The following is a 24,872-nucleotide window of genomic DNA, read 5'->3' as shown; positions in this document are numbered from 1 at the left end:
GATTAGAAGCCTTGGGAACTACATGAAAGGTCGTTCTAGACCAAACTAGACATTTCGGATCTAACCGCGCTAATGAAATTTCAATCCAGGTACGTTTTCCAAGAATGTTGACCAAAGTCAACCTTAGAACAAATTTCAAAAGCTAAAGCATGAAATGCCCCCATACTCATACTTAATGCCTCGATACTCATGCTGACATGCTACTAGCCTAATTTGGACATCTTGAAGCTGATAGAATCGTTAGAATTCCATTCTGAGGGTGTTTTCTCAAAGTTTTGACTGAAGTCAACCTTTCAAACTCTAAGATCCCAAAAAAGGAAAGGAGCATAAAACCCAAACGAACGACCAGGCGACTGAACTGTCAGTGACAGCAAGTCATAAATGACTTGGGGTCGCTATAGGAAAGCTTTAAACACTGAAAAGACCGAAAAATGGAGGAAATGACATGAAGGGTCATTACATAAGAAACCTCAAATATGTATACAAAGTTATTGTTTTTAATCATATCTAGTTATTTTTCACTCAGAAACCTGATAAACATCAATACAACAATAATATTATTGCAACAAGAGTTCTTGACAAACATCAATACACACCATAAAAATTATTAATATTAAAATAATACTTGTAAAGATTATAAAAACTTATCAGTTCAAGAGGAAAAAATTGATGTTTGATTGAGAAAAGAGAGAAAGAAAGTTTGTAGCAGTAAGAGCAAAGTCGAGCAAAGAGAGAGAGGCGAGGTGTAATTTTTTATAGCGTATTTAATAAGTCTGAATGTTGTTAATACTCTCCTACAGATATGATTCATTGTCATTTCATATCCATTCAGAAGTTTTTTTTAGAAAGAAACAAATGGACTTAATGGATTGAATTTGAATGGTTCTGATTCAGAACTAAAAACCAAACACACATAATGGGCTGAATCTGAATAATTAAAATTTAGACCTCCATTTCAGTGCAAACAAATGAGGTCTAAAAAGACACATTTTGTTAAAGGAAAAATAACACGTATACCCCAAAAAGAGAAAATATTTACCCTTAAATGCCCCATTATTTTCATACCCCCTTTTTATTTTAAAATGACATAAATTTATTTTAAAATTCATGCACTGACGTCATGCTGACATCAACACCCACCTTATATGATACCAATAGAATATCAATATACCAATGGAGTATCACAAATAATTAAGCTCAGTCGTATATGATACATATATTGTATCAATATACCGAGGGAATATCACAAAGAATATATTTACTAATTTAGAGTTTAATAAATAAGATTGTAATTTTTATAATTTTCTTTTAATTATTTTATTATTATTTCTTAAAAAAAAGCTTAATCCTATATGATACTGACAGGGTATTAATATACCGAGAGTATCACAGAGAATTAAGCTCAATCTTATATGATACTGATATGATATCAATATACCAATGGAATATCACAAATGATTATTTCATAACAGTGATGCTGACATCAGCATGACTTCATGTGTTAAAGTAAAAGGGAGAAAGTGGGGTAAGATGGTAAATAATTTAGGACATGAGTCTATTAAGAGTAAATAGTTTGGGTTGCGTCTAATTTGAGTAAATAGTTTTCACAATTGGATTTATTTTGTGTAGTTTTCTCTTTATTAAATCTCATATTGAGGAGGTGTTATACATTAGAGACCAAAACAAGGGAAATCAAAATCCACCATACTGTAACAACTTGTTTGGATAGTGATTTTTGGTGGTATGGTATGGTTAGTAAGAGAACCACATTTGTTTTGATTATTTCTTTAATTACATGATATGATATGATTTGGTTTCATGATTTTGTAACCATGAAAACCCTCACTTTTTGAAACTACCAATGTGGTGGTATTTCATTGTTTACTTATTTTTTTCCAATTATATCCTTACTTAATTTTAAATAATTATAGTTTACCCTTTAGTCTTTATTAAACCTTACCCAAATAAATCTATCATTTTCACCGTTGTATTATGCATTCTTCCTTTTTCGAGAACACACTTGATTAAAGCTACTTCGTTTGGTCTCTCTGTATCATCGGCTTCAATTTATAGTAAGATTACTTTTTCCTTTTTGTTCAATGACCAATCATACCTTTTTTGCTCTTGTTGGCTGAAAAATTGATTCGAGTTTTATTATTGCATGTTTTTGTTTCTTTTTCTTTTTTAGTGTTTTCGTGAAAGATGTAGTTCCTTTGTTAAATTGCATTAATTCCTTTACCTTGTAGCTGATAGTCAGAATAATTAATCCTTTATGTAAAATCAAAATAAATGTGGTTCTCTGATTAACCATATCATACCATACCACAGATAAAGCTCACCATCTTATAAGGGGAAATACATAATATGGTGAGATTTGAGGTTGACAAATGTTGTTTCATAGGTATGACAAACTTGTTTGTTGCTCTGTTTTGTTGTCCATGTGACCTTACTATAATTTGTACATCAAAATAGTTCATTGGATTGGTAGTTGGAAGAGGTGTAGACATTACGAATGATTTCATTAGTACATGATTGAATGAACAAAGAAAAATTGAATAATATAATGTTGGTGACCCTTAAATTTTGGCGAGTGAACTTGTTAGTCCTCTTAACTATATTTGGATTCAAGGTAACCTTGTATTATTGAAACATAGAAATTTGTCGAAGAAGGGGGGTATTTGGAGGGTACATTTATTGTGAGTTTTTTCTAACTTTTAAATACCTTGATGTCTGATAGCCAAGAGACATTTTTCTTCTTAGCTAAATCCAGGTTTGCTACTTAAGACAATTGTTCCACAATGACCATTCTCTCTTCTGCTATGCCATTTGGACCTATGAGCTCATCTAAAATAATGGATTTTCTTTCTTTCATATTCCCAGAACAACTAATATCCACTTTTTGTTTGCGTTTAGAAAAAATCAAGTTTTTGTCTAACACAACATTAGACCATCCCTATTGTTTGGGGAATCAGAGGGGTAGAGGTAGGTCGAAGAAGTATTGGAGAGAAGTGATTAGACAGAATTTGGCACAAATTCATATTATAGAGGACTTGACCCTAGATAGGAAGGATTAGAGGATGCATATTAGGATAGAAGGTTAGTAGGAGTGAGGGATTAGTGGAGGATCAATGTATTGTGTTGTGTATCATGTCTCTATTATCATATTTTTTTGTTATTAGTGTTGTTTCTTCATTGTAGACTTTCCTATTCATTTCTATGCTATCTTTATTGTTTCATATTCTTTTACTTGGGTTTGAGGCATTTGAGCCGAGGGTTTTTCGAAAATAATCTCTCTACCTTTTAGAGGTAGTGGTAAGGTCTGCGTACACTCTAACCTCCTCAGACCCACGTAGTAGAATTCCACTGGATATATTGTTGTTGTTGTAATGTACTTGTGATTTAAGTCAGGTCTTGCATAGCTTAAATGAACTTGTAACTAATCACTAGTGCATTTACTTTAAATTATAGTAACTTTTACCACTATTTATGTGTAACAATATTTTTTTTCCTTATCTTGTGCATATTTGTCTTAATTATGAAGTAGTTGATATGACAAAAAATGCAAAGAAATTTACCTCAAGTGATCTAAAGGCACAAGATAACTCTATATGTGTTTGGACAAATGCAATGGATGACGCTTTAATTGATGCATATTGTCATGAAAATGCATTTGGGCACAAGGTTGGCAGAACTTTCTCTACATATGCAATGAATAACATACTGAAGGAGCTAAAATCAAAATTTCCTGGCAAAGTCATTAACAAGGAGAAAATTCACAATCGAATGAAAACAATTAAGAGGCACTTCATCAAGTACTATGACATATTCCAGATTGGGTGGGTGGGGGTGGGGGATGAACGAATTTGCATGGGATCCCATCACAAACATGTTAATTGTTGAACTTGAAGTATGAGGTCAGTTAATTCAGGTAAATTTATGTTTATTGATTTAGTTTTTATTTCTATTGTAGTTTCTGAATATGTGTTTTTTTTTCTTATTATAATGTGCATTTTATTTCTATCAATATATATAGGCTAAGCCTGCAACTGCGGAATTGAAGACCAAACCATGTCAAAATTATGAAAAATTGGTAATGCTATATGGAAAGGATAGAGCCACTGGAAAGCATACTGAAACTGGCCCGAATATGTTAAAAATGAGTGCTCATAAAAATCTGAAAAAATCAAATGTTGATTCATTAACTATTGATGAGGTAGATGGAATAATTTATACGAATGATGTTTCTTTGAAAAATATTGAGGAATATAGATAAGATGAGCAAAGGGAAGCAACTGATTATGCACCTGCACCTACACCCAATGTCAATTCAGAAGCACCGGCTCCTATCAGAAACAAAAAATTGAAGCATGATCATCTTGAAAGCATGACTGTCATGTTGAGAGGTGGGATAGACAAATTGGTTAGTGCTATTAGTGGGCTTTCATCCGCTTTACCTATTTCTGAGAGCAAGATATGGAATATGTTGTTGGAGATGAATTTGAAATCTCGTGTGAATACAAAATCTTACATATTTTTTTACCAAAATGCAAGTGCATGTCGCACTCTGATAGGATGTTCGGAAGAAGCTCGCAAAGCTCTTTTATTAGAAATGATGCGGAAGACAATTAAGTTTAGAGTAATTTATTTAAATTTTAAGTATTGCTTCTTTTATGAATAGTTTGAATATTTTATTAGTGGGACTTATTCTGTTATGCGTTTTTAGTTAATACAATATTATCCTTTTAATGAATTTGTATTGACTTAGCATCTTTATTTTTTTGTACTTTTTCTCGGAGAAATTCAATAATTTCACAATGAAAGAGAAGAAGATAGTGTTTTTATTTTTGTCTTGAGTTTTATTCTGACTGTTATTCTTATTTGAGCTTTTGGAGAATATCTAGTAACTAGTCGCCTTTTGGGTGTAAAATTAGAGTTGAAAAATAATAAATTTAATATTTATAATAATTAAGAGCATTTTCATAAATTTATTAATTACAATACATTAGCATACACTCAAACCAAACACCAAAATTATTATTAAACAATAGCAAATCGTACAAATATAATACTGCCACCATCCAAACAAACAGAGCGTAAGAGGAAAATGTGAGAAAGCAGGGGTAATTTGGAAACCGGAAATGTCATCATTACTCCGTCGGAGAAACGCTCTACTCTCCATTTACTGTCGGAGCAATGGGTACAACAAGGCTAGTGGACTCACATCGCCGCCTCCAATTCAAGTTGGGTTTACTGAGTCATCCGGTCGAGGTGTGTTTGCCACTCGGAGAATCGGTGCTGGCGAGCTCATCCACACTGACAAACCCATCCTTTCTCACCCTTCTCTTTCTTCACTTCATACCGTCTGTTATTTCTGCCTCAGAAATGTATCATCAAATGTTCCCTTTTGTAGTGACGAATGTAGAGAACAATCCAAGGTATATCAAACCCTTTTTTTCTTCATTTATGTTTGTGATACGTAATTCTGGAAATTGTTTCACTTTGGGCTCTCTCATTATCAAAAGAGAAAGACAAGTGAAATGTCAATAGAAGTCCTAATTAAGTGATGATAAACTTTATATGCGGTAAGGGGGACTATCCAATGACTTGCTCTATTATACTATTTTTGTTGTGCCATGGTTGTTGGACCTTAAAACAACCTTTCTGTATTACTATATCTCACTTCTAACTCTTGTCATCTCACTGTTTTAGATCTTTTACGAGACAGAAAAGCAAGCAGATTGGTCACGTTTTCATGACTACTGTCGGTATGAACAGTTTCTTGTTTCCCTCTATCTCCCATCAAATGTCACTTGTTTGCTCCATAATAAATCATTTTATCCTATTCAACACGTTCTTTTCTATAATGTATATGGTCTTTATTACATCGTTAAGTTTGATATACATGAGGTATAACGGCAAGAAAAATACAGTTTTTTATAGGTTAAGAACAGTAATTTGTCAAAAGGAAATTCCAAATAAGATAAGAAAGGGCATCTTTTCCCAATGTTAATATGTGCCAACAACGTAAATGATTGAAGCATTTGTACATCTAGCATTACTCAGAAATATTCAATTTTCATTAAGTTAAACAAATATATTTTAACAAATTTTATAGATTTTGTCTGAGTTAAGCTTCAGGTTACCATGGGAATGGTCACATGTACCTTTTGTTTGGGGATAAATGATATGAGATAACTTACATTTACATATTTAGAATTGTTTGCTTTTTGAATACTTCCATTTTCAGAACAACTCCAAGAGTAACCTTTTGAGAAAGATATACTTTGTAAGGGTGTTTTGAGAAAGATATACTCATTGCTTGAATGATAAACTTCGCCATCCTCTAGTTTATAACTGGTCCACACATGGAGCATCTTAAGTTCTCAGGTTTCCTATAGGCTATAATCTGAATTTCTTTTGGCAGGTCTGATTTGCGGATTCCAATCAATCTGCTTTTCTGACTAGCAGAAAAATTCGAGTATAAAGGTTGTCTGCATATGTAGATTCTTTATTATGTTTTATTGTTTAATTTCTATTACCAAATAACTTCAAGCTTAATTTTTGTTGGAAACTAATAAGCAGAAATGTGGAACTTACTTTTATAGTTGGAAAGTTGGTGATATATTAAAAAATAAGAAAGATAAAGGATCTTAGAAGAAAATATGAGCGTGTCACAATTTTATTCTCCTATTTTTCCCATTTGGCGTCATTGCCCAATTGTACTGTAAAACCTAAACCAAGTTGATGTCTAACACTGAATTTCTAAATCTCGATCCTCATGTTTGTGCAAAATAATAAAGATAATGTACAATTTATTTATTCACACTTTTCAGCTTTTGCAGTGCTGAGTTCATTTTTTTAATAGGGCAGTGCAGTATTCATTTGTTTTGGAAACAATTGCCTTAGATGCTATCTTCTCAAACTCAACAGATACTTTTCCACATGTAAAAGAAGGAAATATGAACATATGATAGTTAACTCTCATTCTGACTTATTCTTCTGCCAACAAACCCTATATCATGGTTTTGTATATGTGGATAGGATATGTGTTGGAGTTCCACATCGTTTGTGGGAAGGGTACATGTTTTCCTTATATGGTCTTGGACAATTTTCCACTCATAAGTTAACTTTTGGAATTGAGTTAGGCCCAAGATCCATTTCTTTACATGGTATCGGAGTAGGGCTCATTTCAATTCTCATTTCCGATGTTGAACTCCCATATAAAATTGCCCACGCATCAGATGTCCAACCTTGGGTGTTAGGGTGTGTGTGTGAAGAGTCCCACATCATCCCTTTAAGAGATGCGTGGTTTCTTTAATATGACTAAGACAATCCTCACCCCTTGAGCTAGATTTTGGGGTGGAGTTAGGCCCAAGATCCATTTCTTTACATGGTATCGTAGTCAGGAGCATCCCAATTCAATGTTCCTGATGTTGGGCTCCTCCTCTTATATTGTCCACGCTCCAGATGTCCATTTCGGGGTGTGCAGAGTCTCACATCGATGGAAAAAAGGGTACATGATCTCCTAATCTCCTCATATAGTTTTGGGCAATCCTCCCCTCCGAGCTTTTGGGTTGAGTTAGGCCCAATATGCATTTCTTTACAATATGAGTGTAGAGGAAAATCATCCTTTGTGTTTCATGGTACTATTAGCCATTAAGCTGTGAATAACTATTGGAGTTGCCTTAGAAAACATATATCGGATCTAATGACATAGATCAAGGAGTATTTATTTCACTTATATTTGTGAGTTACATATTCTAATTTTGCTTGTTCTTGCTATGAAGAACTCATGGCCTAAAGTATCCACTTCTGGTCAAGAGATTGGCTTGCACGATTATATCTGGAGCTGCCACTCCCGAAACTCTTGACATACTTCAGCCAGCAACATTATCCTCCGAAATGATTTTACTGGTGAGTAATTCAGGTTGAGCCTTTTGCTTAGCAGTTAAAATTCACGTTGGTGATTTTTTTTATAAAACTTCAAACTATTAACTTCCTTTGCTAGCTGTTTTGTGATCCTTGTGGTTCTGTACTGTATCTCTTTTACTGTAAACCTTGTTCTGAAATCAAATAACAGGCAGTTATCACCGTGTAAACATAGATAAAGTATCTTCGGGTATTGGAGGTGACCATTTCTTTCATAAGACTCCATTGTCTGATTGTGAGAATCTTAATCAAGAAAAAATTTAAAGGATAACTTCAGCTTTTTGCAACTTCTTGAACTTTATACTGTGAAGAAACCAAGTTTCCGAACCAACTGTACAATATCCTCACTGTCTAGACTCTTTGATTAGTTGCAGTAGAAGATAAAATAATGGGAGGCAAAAAGTGGAGACAATAAAATAGTTTGAGTATAATTACTTACTTTTTGCTCCCTAGGGTGGGCTTAGCTGGCAAATACTCAATAAATTATGATTGGAAAATATTTTTGCAAGATTTTCTTTTCTTATTGGTTGAAGAATTTTTTGCAATCACAATTTACTAAATGCTGATGGTGATAAACCTTGGTTAAAAGCAGTATCGGGGGGAGGCATTAGTGCATAATATAGGGTGGCTGAACTAGTCAGGTATTGTTAGGAGCAATTGTCCTCATCAGTGGTATATTATCATGTTTCAGATGTCCTGTACCTCTGTTGTTATAGGCTTTGCCTGCTAATACTATGTGCAACATAAGTTGGGCACTTCGCTTCACCAAGCCAACAAGCACCTATGCTTGGATCAAAGGCTTTGAGATGAACATGAATGACAATAGCAGCCTGGAAGTCACTCACCTGTAATATGCTGGTGACAGTCTCATGTTTTTGTGATACTAATAGCAAGCAACTAAAGTACTTGAGACTGATTTTGGTGCTATTTGAAGGAGTATATGGGCTTCACATTAACGGGAGGAAGAACTTTCTATACCCTATCATTGAAGTGCTTGATATGATTCAACTTATAGAAAAATGTGAAATGAAGCTCACTAGGTGGAAGTTTCAATACCTATCTTTAGGAGGTAGACTCACTCTTTATCAATTCAGTGTTGGATGCAATTCCAACATATATGATGTCTTTGTTCCCAATTCCAACAGGGGTCATCCATAGGCTTGATAAAATCAGAACGTCATTCTGTTGCAAGGGAATAAGGAAAGGAGAGGCTTTCGCTTGGTCAAGTGGGAAGCATTAACAAAAGCAAGGAGGCTTGGGTGTTAGAAATCTGAAATTTCAGAACAAAGCTCTCAAAATGAAGTGACTATGGAGATTCACCGAAGAAAATCAACTATTATGGGGAAGAATCATTAAAGCAAAGTATGGGAAAGAAGATAAATGGATGACCAAAGATAAACACACCTTATGGAGTTAGACTCTGGAGATCCATAAGGTCTCTTTCGCTTGAATTGAAGAACAATACATCCATCATAGTGTATGATGGAAACAAATCTGCTTTATGAAGGAACAATTGGCTCGGGAATGGTAGTCTATGGAGAACTTTCCTGATATTTTTGGCTGGGTTCTTCATCAACAGAAGACTGTTGTAGAACTTAAATCTGACCTAGGATGGGATCTTACCTTCAGAAGATTGCTTAATGATTGGGATCTGACCTAGAGGTCTTCAAGTCACTGGAACTCTTCAGTGGCCTACAGGAGGGGTCTGATAAATTATGATGTTTGGGACATAGCAGTGACTCTTTTAAGGCATGCAATGCATATCGATTAATGAATCAGACCAACCATCAGGTTATGAACTGACCTTAGAAGGACATCTGGAAGACCAAAGTTTGGCATAAAGTATCTTGTTTTGTCTGGCCAGCCGTTCTTACACAAGAGAATATGGCAAAAAGAAAGGATCTCTTTAAGCTCCAGATGACATCTTTATGGTGAGAAAGTAGAGACAGTTAATCATCTATTTGTACATCTCAAAATAACAAAATAACTATGGAGAAAGTTCATTAACCTTAGGGGTCGTTTGGTAAGGTATATAAGAATAATGCTAAATAGCATGTATTAATAATGCTTGTATTAGTTATGCTTGCATTATTTATGTAGAGATTATTTCGAGTTTTTGGCCAAAAACATCCTTAAACTATACCCCAAACTTAAATGACATCCTTAAAATATATTTTTTGACAGAAAACATCCTCCAAGTATTTGAAAGTTAACAATTTTCATTCTTCAGTTAGATAATGTCAAAAAATTAAGGGATCCTACAAAAACATGTGCAATTCATATGAACAAATTTTTTTCTGCATAATTCATTAACTGCTATAAAAAGCTCCTGAATAAAAGAATATTAAAAATCGTGGATACCATTGCTTGCTGAAACAAAAAACGTTAGGAAGGTGTGAGGATACATGATCTGCTCTTTTTTTTTTTTTTACCAACGGAAAGAAGCTGGAGCTTAATTATCTTCATCTTTTTTAAAGTCAAATTATAGTTAGATCAATAATTTTTCAGTGCAATCTGATATTAAGGTGATCAAAATTCTAATTATGTCTCGCATTCGAGTTTTTGATCAAAATTTTGATTATGTCTCGCATTCGAGTTTCATTCTCCATTACTAGAAGTGGAAGTCTCCTACAAATACCGCTTAAGCATATTCAGTTGAGAAGAAACATATTTCAACTGGTAATTTTTTAATATTAAATCACATGAGAAATAAATGAAAAAAAGCTGCTAATTAAACTCAATCGTACAAAGAGTTCATGATAATATTTTTGGCGTATTTTAGAATAATAAAAACAAATGGGTGACTTGATTTTTGTAGAATCTGTTACTTTTCTGAAAAATTCTAACGAAAGGATGAAAATTGTTAAATTTTAAATACTTGGAGGATGTTTTTTGCTAAGAATAATATTTTAAGGATGTAATCTAAGTTTGGAGTATAGTGTAAGGATGATTATGGCCAACAACTCGATTATTTCTTATGCATTGTTTGGTTTGGTGTATAAAAATAGCATGTATTGCATAATTTGTTTTTAAAAAATAGTTGTTTGCAATGATACTCTCCACAAATATGGTGAAAAAGATGTAAAAAAAAGTTTTGAGGGGCAATTGGGTCTTTAACCATGCTAATGAATGCATTAATAACCTTGCATTACTAATACGTGAAAATCCATATAATTAGTAATACACACCTCTATACACAGTATAGTCATTAGTTATACATAAGCTAAAAAAATGTACAGAACAAGGTATTACTAATACATAAAGTTAATGCATGCATTATTTTTTCTAATACACTCTACCAAACGACCCCTTAGAGGAATATCTTGGATAATGCCCGGGAAGGACTATTGAAGTTCTACATAACTAGGATAAAGGAGCAAGTTAGCAAGTTATCAGGCAATAGACAGGGGTAGATGGAGAACTGTCCCAACAAGCATTTGCAAAGAAAGAATGAATGCTTTGAGAATGTGGGCAAATTTTTGTAGAAGATCTAGTTGAATTCTCTTTTGATTTTTTGGTGTAAACAGACCCACTTAAAAAGAATCCGTTAATATTATTAATGTTCTGAGTTACATCTAGGATTGCAGATTAGCTTTGAATACCTGAAGCACATTTGTAAATATGTTTTTTTTTTAAATTGGGGTAAGGGGAAGGGAAAGTTTGGTGAGGGAATTACAAGGGGAAATCGAACCCTCATCAATAAGGCAAAATTCAGGTAGCCAACCAACTAATTAAGATAGGCAAAACCTATTGGTGAAGGCACACACACGACTTAGCACCTTGACACCTACATCACAGAACCAATTAAGCAAGGCGAGACCATACCCTGATCTTCATTGAGTTTCAGTGCGCTTTAAGGGTTTGTTTGGAAAGCCACCTGGTAATTGGAATTGGTGTAATTACTAGAGTAGTAATTATCAACTTAGTAATTACACAATCTAGCAATTACGATGTCCTGTTTGTTTGCCACAATGTAATTACAGTGTAATTACAAGTGTACTGTTTGGTTGCATAAGTGCAATCATAAGGTTATATCAAATTTTAAAAAATAAAAGTTAATTATCTAAAATTTAAAATTTGTATTAGACATATAAGGGCTTTTATAATTTATATTAAATTAAATATTTAAGATATATATTGTCTTTTGAAAATATATTAATTAATAGACATATGTTCTTAACTAATATTATAAAAAATAATTGACCAGCATTAACAAGCATCTATTCTTGCATTGCAACTTTACAACACAAATTTGGGCCATCTTCCTTAGTCTCACAAAGACAAATTGGACCATGCCCGAGCATACTGCAGACTTGTTGAGTTGTTGAATAAGAAGAGGGGGGAGCAAGAGCCAGAAGGCATGGTGGAGGATAATTCCACATTGCAATTCACAGCCTCCCCCTAAGAATGGAGAGTGTAATTACCCCCTACCAATTGCCTGCTGACCAAGTAATTGTGACCAACCAAACATGCCAGACAATAATTACAACAAATTATATCAAATCCAGTTACCAGGGTGGCTTTCCAAATAGGCCTCAAGTGAGCCTTTAACAACAATGCCTTGACTATGTATTGTTGTTTGAGCTTAGAGTTAATTTTCTTGCACACACACACACACACACACACACACACACACACACACATATATATGTATGTTTTTCAAATTTGACTCATTTGCGCCTTCTTCATTAAAACCAGCTCTATTTTATGCTTTACACTTAAAACCCTGATTGAGCAGAACTTTCTTTTTCCCACTTTCACCTTTGATAACTCTGCTTGTACCTTTAGAAGGCATAGATCATTTTAATCTACTTCCTGTTAAATTTACTTCAAGAAGTTATTTTTTCATGAGAAACAACAGCTAATGACCAGAATTTGAAAATCTTCTGTCAAGAGCGTTGTATAACTTACACAAGGAAGTCGTCCAAGATGAAAGTTCTTCCTCCACTTGATTCTTTTTCCTCCCTGATGCTGGAAGGTGGAATAAAATAGGATTTTTTTCAAGCTCTGCTAGGTTCTCATCTCCCCCCACCCTTATTCTCTTCCTGATTAGTATGTGAATGAGAGATAGATTCCTGCGTCTTACATCTTCCAAGTGACATTTGTAAGCAATGGAACCTATTCTGACCCTTCAAATATCAGATGGAGAAGGAATATCAGCTACTGAGAAGCACATTTGAAGATGCAGGGTTCACAGATGAGCAGATTGCATGTATCCTTATAGTTTCATATCTGGTGTCTTCATAGGATTGAGTTTATTTTAGTTTATATGAAGAAAAAAAGTTAGGTCTCTTTGGTCAAGCCTAATTATTATTATGCATATAGGACTACGATCAATTATAAAATACTGGAGAGAAATGATGCTTTTGTTTCTTTAACTAATGCTAGTTTTGTCAAAGATGTGGTATATTGATGTATTGGCACGAATCCGTATCAATTCTTTTCGGATTGAATTGGCCTTGGGATCGTTTGAAGATATCCTTTTGTCAGCAGCAGCAACAGTAGAAGCAGAGGCTGCAGTTGGAAATGCTATTTATATGCTATCATCATTTTATAATCATGACTGTGGTAAGAGTTTTCATTCTTCTGATGTTTAGCTGCATTATCTAAACTGTGTTAGTTCACCATTAATAACAATGCATATTTGTAGAGACATACCAAAACGAAAACTTCCTTGGTCTGTATGCTGTTGATTTGATTCTGGGCAACAAACAATAGATTTACATGGTTAATGTTCACACTATGCATGTTTATGATATTGTTGTCGAACTCAATGAAGTTTGCAAGATCCATAAACTTATGGCAACAATTTTTCGTTGGTTGTCGAATGGGCGAATATGAATTTTATCTAATTCCCTGAAGGGCTGCGACTAAGAACAACTTTAATGAGGGATGGATGGGACTTTCAACAAAAATAGGGGAATTCATTAATAAGGGAATAACTGCTCAGACTCGATTAAATGCTTTGAGGAATATTGAACCCACATACAAAGAAGGGGAAGGAAGCTTTGTAGAAGCTCTTAATAGTAGCAGATGGGCACAGAAGGAACAGGAGAAACAGAGTGGGGAAAACTCCTTGGTTGCATGTAAACCAAAGGAGGAAAGTGAGTTGTTAAGCAGATGCCTAGTTGGAAGTTTTCCTAATTGCAATGAGATCCCCACCAGAAATGATGTATGGAAATGGGCACACCAAACCTGGAGAGGGGTGGCAAACCTTTAGGTGTTTGATATGAACAGAATTCAATTCCTATTTGAATTTCAAGATCGCAGGAAATAGCAATTTGAGTTCTGGGAAATATCCTATGGATATTAGGCGGTTTGATGATAAAGAACCATGGGATAAAGGGGGAAACTGGACATATGGCAGTCCAGAGACAGAGGTAGACAGTCTGAACCTGTCTTTGAAAGGGAAAGAAATAGAGCATGAAAAAGGCAATGAGTTCTGGGAAATATTTTTTGGATATTAGGAGGGCTGATGATAAAGAACCACGGAATAAAGGGGGAACTAGACACATGACAGTGGTCCCTCCTTTGTGGGTCCAAAGGAGAAACCTGGGAAAAATAGGCTAGGCCTCTTGTTGGATCACTGCTGTTAGCACTTCCAGAAAAGAACTCTTTGAGGTCTTTCATTAAGCCCAATAAAAAAGGCCCATAGAGTTAAGCAAATCAGAGCCTTTTACAGGCAAGATTTTTCTGAACAAACTGAATTAGAAAACAAAGATTTTCTCATCTTTGTGGATGAACTGGATGCGGACGACATAGTTTTGATTAATGAGACTCGGGACAGAGTTAATGATAGGTTAGAGGTTTGGAGACAAATGCTGGAGTCCAAAGGGTTCAGATTGAGCAGGACCAAAACAGAATACTTGGAGTGTGAGTTTAGTGTTGCGATTGATGAAGAGGACATGAAAGTGAGGCTTGCCACCCAATCTATCCTCAAGACAGAAAGCTTTAAATATCTTGGATCCATCATCCAGAGTAGTGGGGACATCGATGATGATGTCATGCACCGCATTAGGGCAGTGTGGATGAAATGGAGGCTTGCCTCTGAAGTTCTGTGTGATAAGAAAGTACCTCTTAAACTTACAGGTAAGTTCTACAAAATGGTGGTTAGACCAGCGTTGTTATATGGAGTGCAAAGTAAAGAACTCTCATATTCAGAAGATGCATGTTGCCGAGATGAAAATGTTGAGATGGATGTGTGGACACACTAGGAGTGATAAGATTAGGAATGAGGTTATTCAGGAGAAGGTGGAAGTGACATCTATGGAAAACTAAATAAGAGAAGCGACACTGAGATAGTTTGGGCATGTGCAGAGGAGGGGTGTCGACGCCCCAGTTAGGAGATGTGAGCAATTGGATTTGGGGGTTATGCGGAGGGGTAGGGGTAGACAGAAAAAGTATTGGAAAGAGGTGATTAGACAAGATATGACATTACTCCGTATCACCAAGGACATGACCTTAGATTGAAAGGAGTGGAAGTCGCGGATTAGGGTAGAAGGCTAGTAGGGGTAGAATGGTGTCTTGCCGTGTGTCAATTTAGGGTGGTCGCAGGTCTAACTAGGCATGCCTTTTATAGTTGTGTTGTTATTGCCTTTGATTATTACATTACTTTGCTATCGTTATTGTTCTTGTCTTGTAAAATTTGCATTGCTTTTCGTTTTTTGCCATTATTCTATATATATTGATTTTCTCTCTTACTTGGGACTGTGACTTTTGAGCTGAGTGTCTTTCGAAAACAGTGTTTCTATCTCCATGAGGTAGTGGTAAGGTTTGCATATATCCTATCCTCCCCATACCCCACTCGTGGGATTTCACTAGTTATGTTGTTTATTGTGGATGAACTGGATGCTATTAGCTCCATGGCGGAAAAACATAAGGAGGGGAGAATTATGCCATGCATGGAGGACCAACTGCAGTCAGGAGGAAATTTCGTGACGGAAACAACTCTATGGAAATCTTAGAATTGGAGGGAAGAAGTAAGTAGGAGGAAGATCAAATATAGGAGATTAATTATAGTGACATAGAACCACTTCAAGTGTACAAGTCAGTTAGCGTAGGGGAAGCAAAAGAGAGAGCCACTCTATGGATTCATTCAAATGTCATCAAACTAGGCAAGAAGTTCGGAGTTGCTTTAGAAGTTCGAGCCGTGATGACATCTACTATAACCCACTAGTAGGTAAGTCAATTCGTGACTCGGAACAACTAGTAATGGGTATATGGGCAGAGACTAAATAACAGAAAGGAAGAAATACAGAAATAATACAAGGCAAGCCAAAGATATATACATAAGCAAAATGAATTCCTCTTAGAACCTGGAAGTCACTAGTATAGAGCAACTAACAGAGTACAAGTCCCAAAAGTGAACCAAAAATATTTACAACCATAAGGAATTGTCTCGAATACAAAAGACAAGTCACAAAATAACAAAAGGAGACAATAATAATTCAGAACGCTGTGTGCTCACCCTCGCCTTTGAATTCTGGCTGCTACTGGCTCGAATGACGACGGTGATAACTGGTGCTCGATCCTGCATCACGAAAACAGATGTAGAGTGTTGCATGAGTACCAATAAAAAGGTACCAATAGGCATCATAGGCCGATTGAGTAAGAAAAGTAAATGCAATAGGAAATGCTAGAATAAAAACACAGATAAAGGTCAAGAACAAGAATAGTAAAGGTACGCACACGGGTGTAGAAGAACAACCAAAACCTAAGAACTAAATCTAATTGAGCCCCTATAAGCCCTGAAGGTACACCAGTGCGCAAGTTAAGGTGAAAACACGAATGGACTCCCATAAGCCCGATAGGTACGCTAAAATGCTAAACTAAGAATAAAAGAACAGGTGGAACAAAGATATTTCAGAAGTGTCAATAATTCTGAGCTCTAAATGGGATGAATCGTAGAGCCGGGACCTCGAACCGCGGATGAGTCTCTCTGCTGTAGAATGTCAATAAATCAAACCTTGTAAGGGTTAGAACAAAGCTCAGACCTCAAACCGCGGATGTCACCTTCCCATAAATGCAGTGATGATATCAAAGGGGCGGACTCTGAATGTTGACTCCGTGTAGGAGGATGTATCGCCAAATCAGGAAGTATAGAGCCCAAACCTCGAACTGCGGATGAATCCTCCCGATAATATCGTAGCAAGAATATCCAATATGAAGTGAGTCTCTCAAAAGTTTCCCGTACCAACCATTATCATGCTAGTCCCTACGGATCGCTGTCCGCTCCTTCAGAATAAGCCCAACCTAGTCGAGGGCGCGTCATGACTGATCGATTTCTCCAAATGGGCTCAGAAGCGTGGTCGGAGATGCCAAAGTAGGGAAGTACGGGGGTTATGGATAATAAGGCTTCGAGCTGAGTTATTACTTAGCTAAGGCACATCTCTATCAGACCCAAGTCTGCTACATCCAGTGTTTTGAGAAGCGAGAAGCGGAAAAAAATGACGGGGGCTCGCTTCACAGAAGCGTGAAGCGAAGTGCATACTTTTTTCAGAAAAAGCGCTATTTAGTATAAAAATATAAAATATAAAATATGCATAGATAAATAATCAAGAACTCAAAAGACTTAGATTAAAAAGTAACTAGATAGTCCATAATCCTCATAAGTAACAACATATAAAGCAAATGCATAACCAAATCACAAATAGAGCAAAATCCTATTCTTCAACAAGATCCTCAAACTCTTGAAGTGCCATCAACAAGGGTTTTACTTCTACTTGGTCCTCATCTTCTTCCTCATCGGAGGACTCATCAACAAGAGTTCTACTTCTATTTGAACATGAACTTGAACCTATAGCTACTCTTTTTTCCTTGCCCCTTAAAGTACTCCCCCTAAAACCATAAATATTCTCCTCCACACCACTAGCCGTAGCAACATCACAATAAGTGAGACCTTCTCCTTCATATACTTTTTCATCTTCATGATTTTGGGGTGTTCCAGTTAACCATTCATTTGCATTATCAATATTATCCAACAAAATTGGATCAATGGTATTGCGAGCATTGTAGCGACGCACCAATGTTCTATTATATTTGATGAACACTAGATCATTCAGGCATTTTAACTCAAGCCTGTTTCTCTTTTTAGTATGAATCTGCATAGAATTCGTAGAAAGTAATTAATGGGAGGACTTTGGACAATTAAGATGTCATTTAATTTAGTAATAACGTAATATAGGTTCTCACATGTTCATACACGCTCCAATTTCTCTCGCAACCAGATGAGCTACAAGTTAAACTTTGCACTCTAATAGCAAATTGTTGCAAGTTTGGGACATTATGACCATATTGCATCCACCATTCAATTGTAGAAGAATTATTTTAAAAGTTAATATGTAATAACTTAAAAATTAAAGCTCAAACAGTTAAATGTTGAAATGCTCACCTGGTGACCTTAAGGTTCTAGCTCTAATGGCCGACTCAATTCCAAGTAGCCCATCAGCTTTCATGTATACACCAAGCTCATCCCCTATTTTGTCTTGCAAAGTTTTATCTAGGATCATCCTCTCAACACATGCATGATATCCCAACCACACTTCTTCAGTTAAAGTCTTCATCTCATTATTTTTATAATAGAGCCCCGAGTTCAAAATATGTCCTGCTGCATGTAAAGGTTGATGAAGTTGATCCGTCCACCTTGCATCAATGATTTTGAAAACATTCATATATTTCCTTTCATCATAATTGAATGCCTTTTCAATACTTTCTTTTGCCCTATCCATGGCTTCATAAATGTAGCCCATTGGTGGTTTTTTCTCCCCATCCACCATACGAAGTACATTAACTAAAGGACCACCAACTTTAAGTGCTTGAACAGTGTCATTCCAAAAATATGGACTAATGACGTGTCTCGCAACTTCTTTCCCAAGAGTTTCCTTTGCATAGACACTTTCATTCCATTCAGTGGACATAAACAAGGTTCTCATATTTTTCTTTTGCATATAAAAACTATGCAATGTCAATAAAGCTGTTGTGAATCTTGTCTTAGCAGGTTTTACCAAGTTTCTTTGCTTTGTGTATCTCCTCATCATATTCAACAACAGTGCCCTTTGACTGATATAAGAATGTATCTTAACAGCCTTACCAAAAACTATTCAAAAAAATTTAATAGTTAATAAGTAAGAAAACTAACATGAAGATTAAAAAAGAATATTAAATATCAAGACTCAAGTTCACCTGTACAATACGGGGCCTCTTTGAAAATGTCACCAAACATCAAGTTGATACAGTGAGCAGCACAAGGAGTCCAGAAAATATGCGGGAACACTCTCTTCAACATGTCACCCACTTTTTTGTTCTCTCTTGCATTATCAGTTACAACTTGTACCACATTTTCCTTGCCTATTTTCAAGATAGTCTTCTCAAACAAGTTAAACATCTTATTAGAGTCAGTAGAAGAGTCACTAGCATCATGAGATTCAAGGAACACACTCCCTTTTGGAGAATTCACCAAAACATTGATGATCATTTTCCCATTCCTTGCTGTCCATTTATCCATCATAATGGAACAACCATACGTTTTCCATTGAACCTTATGATCTTCTACAATTTTGTTTATCTTTTCCACCTCTTTTTTTAAACAAAGAACTCTTACCTCATGATAGGCGGGGGGCTTCATTCCAGGGCCATATTGGCCTACTGCCTCAATGAATTCACCAAAACTTTCGGTGTAGTTAACACAATTGAAAGGCAATCCTGCATCATACATCCACCTAGCAAAAGTAGATACAACACGATCCTGTAAAATCTTGCTAAAAGCCTCTAGATCAATAGGTCCACCTTTTCTCTTTTCATTTGGTTTTTGCGAGAAATAGAGATTAAGAGGACCTTTGACATTGCTAGCGGTGGATGACCCACTTTCACTAGTTGAAGGTTTCTTTTTTGTTTTTGAGGGAGGCCCCATTGGCATATTCACTTCAACTTCATCATCCATTTCATCATCATCAACAAGATTCACCATGGATGCTTCAGGATTCATTTGAGTTTTAAATTCATTTTTTTCGTAAAATACTCTTTTATTTCTTCCTTCACACTATTCGAAACCTTTGGACACACTTTAACATCTTTATAACCACCAATAAGATGCTTCTTGTGAAGAAATATTCCGCCATTATATGTCATATCACAAAAAACACATTTGATTTTTGTGTTACTTCCCATGGCAATTTCATATGCCCAAGCTGGATCCCTTTTTTGTGCCATTAAGAAAATACAACTTACTACAAAGAAAAAATAGAATAATAATTCAGTCACACAAGTCAAATTGTCAAAACAATAACAGAGCAGCTGCAGCAAAATTAAAAAAAATAATAAAGCAGCCACTGTGAAAAAAAACAGAGCATATGCTTTATCTTCAAAAAAAAAAAGGCCAAACTGCTGAATAAAACTTGAAAAGCATATTTCTTCGCAAACAGCAGTTGCGCAGAAATAGAAAAAGAAGAAGAGAAGAAGAGAAGAAGAAAAGAAGATCCTAGCAGTTGAGAGCAGATGGCAACACTGCTGAATGGAAATAAAAATAGAAATAGAAAGAGAAGAAGAGAAGAAGAGAAGAAGAAAAACTAACCTGGTTGATGTTGAACTGTCAAAGTTGGACTGTCGAATTAAAGAAGAAGTCACACTGAAAGAGCAAGTTGGAACAATTAATGTAAGTTTTACAGTTTTTTTTTAAAAAAACCCTAGCGCCGTTTTTTCCAAAAAAGCAAGCTTTTTTCTCGCTTCTAGATGAAGCGTGCTTCTCGCTTCTCCCATGAAGCGTACGCTTTTCTGAAATCGCTTCGCTTCACGATGTTGAAGTGCTAGTGCCTCGCCTCGCTTCGCTTCACGCTTAAAGCGAGCGCTTCGGCGCTTTTTCACAACACTGGCTACATCAGTCTACAGGGAGCTAAGCCGTTCGGTATGACGCCAGAAACAAGGCCTATCGGCACCGGAATATCGCAAGTCTTTGGCAAACACTAGCCTAAGCCTAGACTAAGGCCAAACATGCTCTAATAGGATATACAGGTCAATACAAGCAACTAAAGATGCAAGAAAACTCAATTATAGCAATTCACATACCCGCCTAACTCAAAAACAGTCCAAAATGTGAATTCTATCATGCATAGCCTACTAAATCAGTTCCCCAACCCAATATTCATGTAAATCCACATACATTAGCATATTCGAACTCAATCTAAAAGAAGGGAAGCCGTAGCCTACCTGTAGGCCGACCACGTGTGCTCCAAATCGCAATCCCAGAGCTTTTTCCTTTTGTACAGCCTCTGAACGCTGTCAAGCTATCAAAAATAGAATCACAACGTCATTACGGTCGTTTTGACAATAAATTTGCAAGAAGCGGACATGGATCAATTTTGGAGTCCAAAACGGGTCTGATCCGTGCCGAAAATTCCGAAATTGACTCCGTAAAATGGTCCTAAATAGTTCTCCGAACTTGTGTCCCAAAATGGAACACAATTTGGTGATGGGAAATCATCCATGCAATAAAAATCCAATTTAAGCTAAGAAAATACGCCAGGGACAGCAGTTAAATAACGATTTTTACCTCAAACGGAGCTTCTTCAACAATTTTCGACCAAACCACTGCATTCTTTCGGAAAATCCCCATAATTTAGCATGTGAATCACTCAATTTGGAGCTCTATAACTCAAGATATTCAAGTTTGAAAATTAGAAATAAAATCTGAAAATGGGCTTTTTCTAGGAGAGGCTGCACCCCATTCAGCGCACCAGCGGATCTTTTCCTAGTTTCAAAGTTTTCGACAAGGTATTCAGGATTCGTTTGGAACCCCGTGCGTGCAAATGGATTGTGTTACTCCACTAAATTCGACATTCTAGACTCAATGGCGCAGTTAAAATTTTCATACGAGGTCGTTTCGACAAAAGGTGGGTCCCACTCCCAAAGGCCGTTTTAAACTAAATCCTACCAAGGGGATCGAAATGAGTCTGGAAGCCTCGGGAACCGAACGGAAGGTCGTTCTAGACCAAAATCGATATTCCGGAGCTAATTGCGCTGACAATTTTCATTCAGGCATGATTTCTAAGAATGTTGACCAAAGTCAACTTTAGGTCAAATTTCTAAAGCTAAAACACTAAATGGTTCAAACTCGCACCAAAAGCGTCAGAACTCAAGACGACCATGCATCTACCCTAAAATGACCATTCCGGAGCAGATGGAACTGTCAGAATTTCATTCTAAGGCTATCTGGATAGGACAAGAGGCTCTGATACAGACATTTCCTGATTTATTTTCTTTTTGCAACAACCCCGACATTACACTAGCTGATAGCTGGTCCAATGGTTGGGACATCTCCTTTAGGAGGAATCTGAATGATTGGGAAATAGGAAGAGTGGCAAAACTTCTACAAGTGCTTCATGATTTCAAAGGACTGTCCACAAGAAATGATATAATCAACCGGAAACACACTGTGGATGGAAGGTTTTCGCTGAACAAATTTTACAGGAAGGAAGTGGGATCTCTGCAAGGAATCAGATTGGCAAGGTGGAGGCAGATTTGGACAAGTTAGGCACCAACCAAGGTGAAGTGTTATGTATGGTTGGTGGCCAAGAGAGCATGTCTTACGCAAGAATTGTTAAAGAAGAAGGGCCAACAAATAGTATCCAGATGTTTTCTCTGCAATGAGACAAATGAGACCAACAATCACCTATTCTCACATTGCAAAGTCACTTTCCAGCTTTGGTCCATGTTCTTGAAACTCACAGACAACTGGACTATACCAGAACACACTGCTGACCTACTGAGCCGTTGGATTAGGTTCACTGTAGTTAGCCTTTTCTCTCCTTTTCTTGTTAGCAACTTTTTGTAGGTTCCCATCATGTCCTTAATGCTGAAGAATAAAATTACTAAATTTTTTTATAAAAAAGAATTGGCCACTGTCAGTGTCTCATAATCTGTGGCAATTAGAACTTGGGATGCTATAGACAAAGTGTCCCCAAAAGTTGAATACTCTAGTTGTAAATTGGCTTTGATCATTTTCTTCTATAACTGGCCTTTTATGGATTGGACCAGTATTCATCTTGCTATGATCCTAAGGTTCTGATCTGCAACTGTTGTTAGTGGTTTCACATCCATACTTCCTAGAGTTACTGGACCTTAAGCAGAAAAAGTAACCTAAAAGAAGAACAAAGTAAGAACTTAAGTTTGATCCTATGCTTCAATCCAGAGATGTGCCAACGGAACACAAAGCAGTTTAACTCCAATATTTCACCTGCAGATCCCAATGCACACATTTTGTGGATAGAAAGTGTGAACGCAAAATTGAAGGCTCTTCGTGATATTGAAGCAGGTGATTCTCCTTTCATTGTTTGATCAGTTCATTTTGCTTTTGTATACGTAAGTGTAAGAGAATTTGTTCCATAAGATTTAAGAAAGTTGAATTTACTTGTGTCGTGAAAATCATCTTGGCTTTTGTTATACGGTTCAATTTTTGGATGTTAATTGTCATTGAATACAGAGATTCCATGTGATTATAATCTGATTAGAGCCAATTTTGACCTCAAGACAATGCATCCTTATTGACCCAAAAGGGCTTTGGTTAGTAGTAGGAGTGCAACATGTGATGTGTGCGTTGGGTGCATGTCATGGGTTCCAAATCAGCTGGTATTTAAATGGAGAAGGGTAGAGAGGCGGACCCATTATTCACCGAGATGCAAGCCGTGTGTTATTGACATTTCTCGATTATTAGAACAATGCATGTTTAATATTTTGCACATGTTGTTAAGACTTACAATTCTGTTGTGGCGAACATCTAATTTTCTGCTAATATAGGAATGCCTAGCTCCTGATGATTTGGTTGATGTTGCTATATTTCAATAACAACATGATCAGCAAATGCTTCAATCCTAAGCTAGTTGGGGTCAACAGCATGAATATTCATTATTCATTTGCTCCATTTTGACCTGTTTCTTCCAATACCCTCTATTTGATTGATTTCCTTCTACTGGTAATATAGTAATGCATATGATTTCCAGCAGAAGAGTTTTGGCATAATACAATTAACAAATAAGAATTCAGCTGCCATTGTTTTTCACTCACTCTTTGTTATCTCTAGTATTTCTTCACATTGACGTTTAAACTCTCATGTATCAGGGGAGGAGTTGAGGATATGCTACATTGATGCAAGCATGGATCGTGATGCTCGCCATGCTATTCTTTCTGAAGGATTTGGTTTCCATTGCAAATGTGCTCGATGTATGTCCAATGACTAGAAAATAGCAGATTGAGGTTATCTGCATTCTACTTCCGAAAGAGCGTCTAATCTTTAAAAATAATAACAATATATACATCTAGGATCATGATAAAAAAAAAAATAATCAGAGCTTGTATTTTATTCATTTTATTTTGATGACATATAATTCTCAAGTTCACTGAGGTACGATGCGTAACTCAGTTGATAATGAATTACTTTTAAAAACGGGCTCATATATACATGCAGGCTTTACTTAGTGGGATTGTTTGTGACATACGACCATGAATTACTTTGAATATAAGTTATATTCAAAAATTTGGTGACTTGTAACAATGTTTGTTGAATAATATCACCTAGAAAGTCAAAATCGATTTTCTACTTTTTGAATTTCAATTAGTGCAGTTTCTATAATTTGTATATTTGAATCTAGGTTAAAATTTTATTTTTATAAATTTTGTGGGAGTGCTGGGATTGTTTGTGACATACGACCATGGATTACTTTTGAATATAACTTATAATCAAGAATTTGGTGATTTGTAACAATGTTTGTTGTATAATATCACCTAGAAAGTCAAAATGGATTTTCTACTTCTGAATTTCAATTAATGCAGTTTCTATAGTTTGTACATTTGAATCCAAGTTAAAATTTTATTTTTATAAACTATTGTTGGGATTGTTTGTGACAAACGACCATGAATTACTTTTGAGTATAACTTATAATCAAGAATTTGGTGAC

At 35.9% G+C, this 24,872-nt stretch overlaps 1 protein-coding gene across 1 annotated transcript; it reads left to right on the top strand.

The window, feature by feature from the left end:
• The first annotated feature begins 5,076 nt into the window (after positions 1-5,076).
• LOC129869993 (histone-lysine N-methyltransferase ATXR4) lies at positions 5,077-24,529 on the top strand. Its single transcript, XM_055944552.1, has 7 exons — positions 5,077-5,435; positions 5,710-5,765; positions 7,788-7,914; positions 13,072-13,141; positions 13,318-13,497; positions 23,162-23,233; positions 24,037-24,529. The coding sequence occupies exons 1-7, from the start codon at positions 5,139-5,141 to the stop codon at positions 24,153-24,155; spliced, it is 921 nt and encodes a 306-aa protein (XP_055800527.1). The 5' UTR covers positions 5,077-5,138; the 3' UTR covers positions 24,156-24,529.
• The last annotated feature ends 343 nt before the right edge of the window (positions 24,530-24,872 follow it).

Source organism: Solanum dulcamara, chromosome 10 (assembly GCF_947179165.1).
Source record: "Solanum dulcamara chromosome 10, daSolDulc1.2, whole genome shotgun sequence".
NCBI classification, from domain to species: Eukaryota; Viridiplantae; Streptophyta; class Magnoliopsida; order Solanales; family Solanaceae; genus Solanum; species Solanum dulcamara.
Note: the sequence above shows the minus strand (reverse complement) of the source record. Positions and strands in the feature narration are given on the sequence as shown.

Coding starts and splice junctions, on each gene's coding strand:
- LOC129869993 (XM_055944552.1), top strand. CDS start 5,139: ATGTCATCATTACTCCGTCGGAGAAACGCTCTACTCTCCATTTACTGT. Junction 13,142..13,317: donor CACAGATGAGCAGATTGCAT/GTATCCTTATAG, acceptor AACTAATGCTAG/TTTTGTCAAAGATGTGGTAT. Junction 13,498..23,161: donor ATTTTATAATCATGACTGTG/GTAAGAGTTTTC, acceptor TTTCACCTGCAG/ATCCCAATGCACACATTTTG.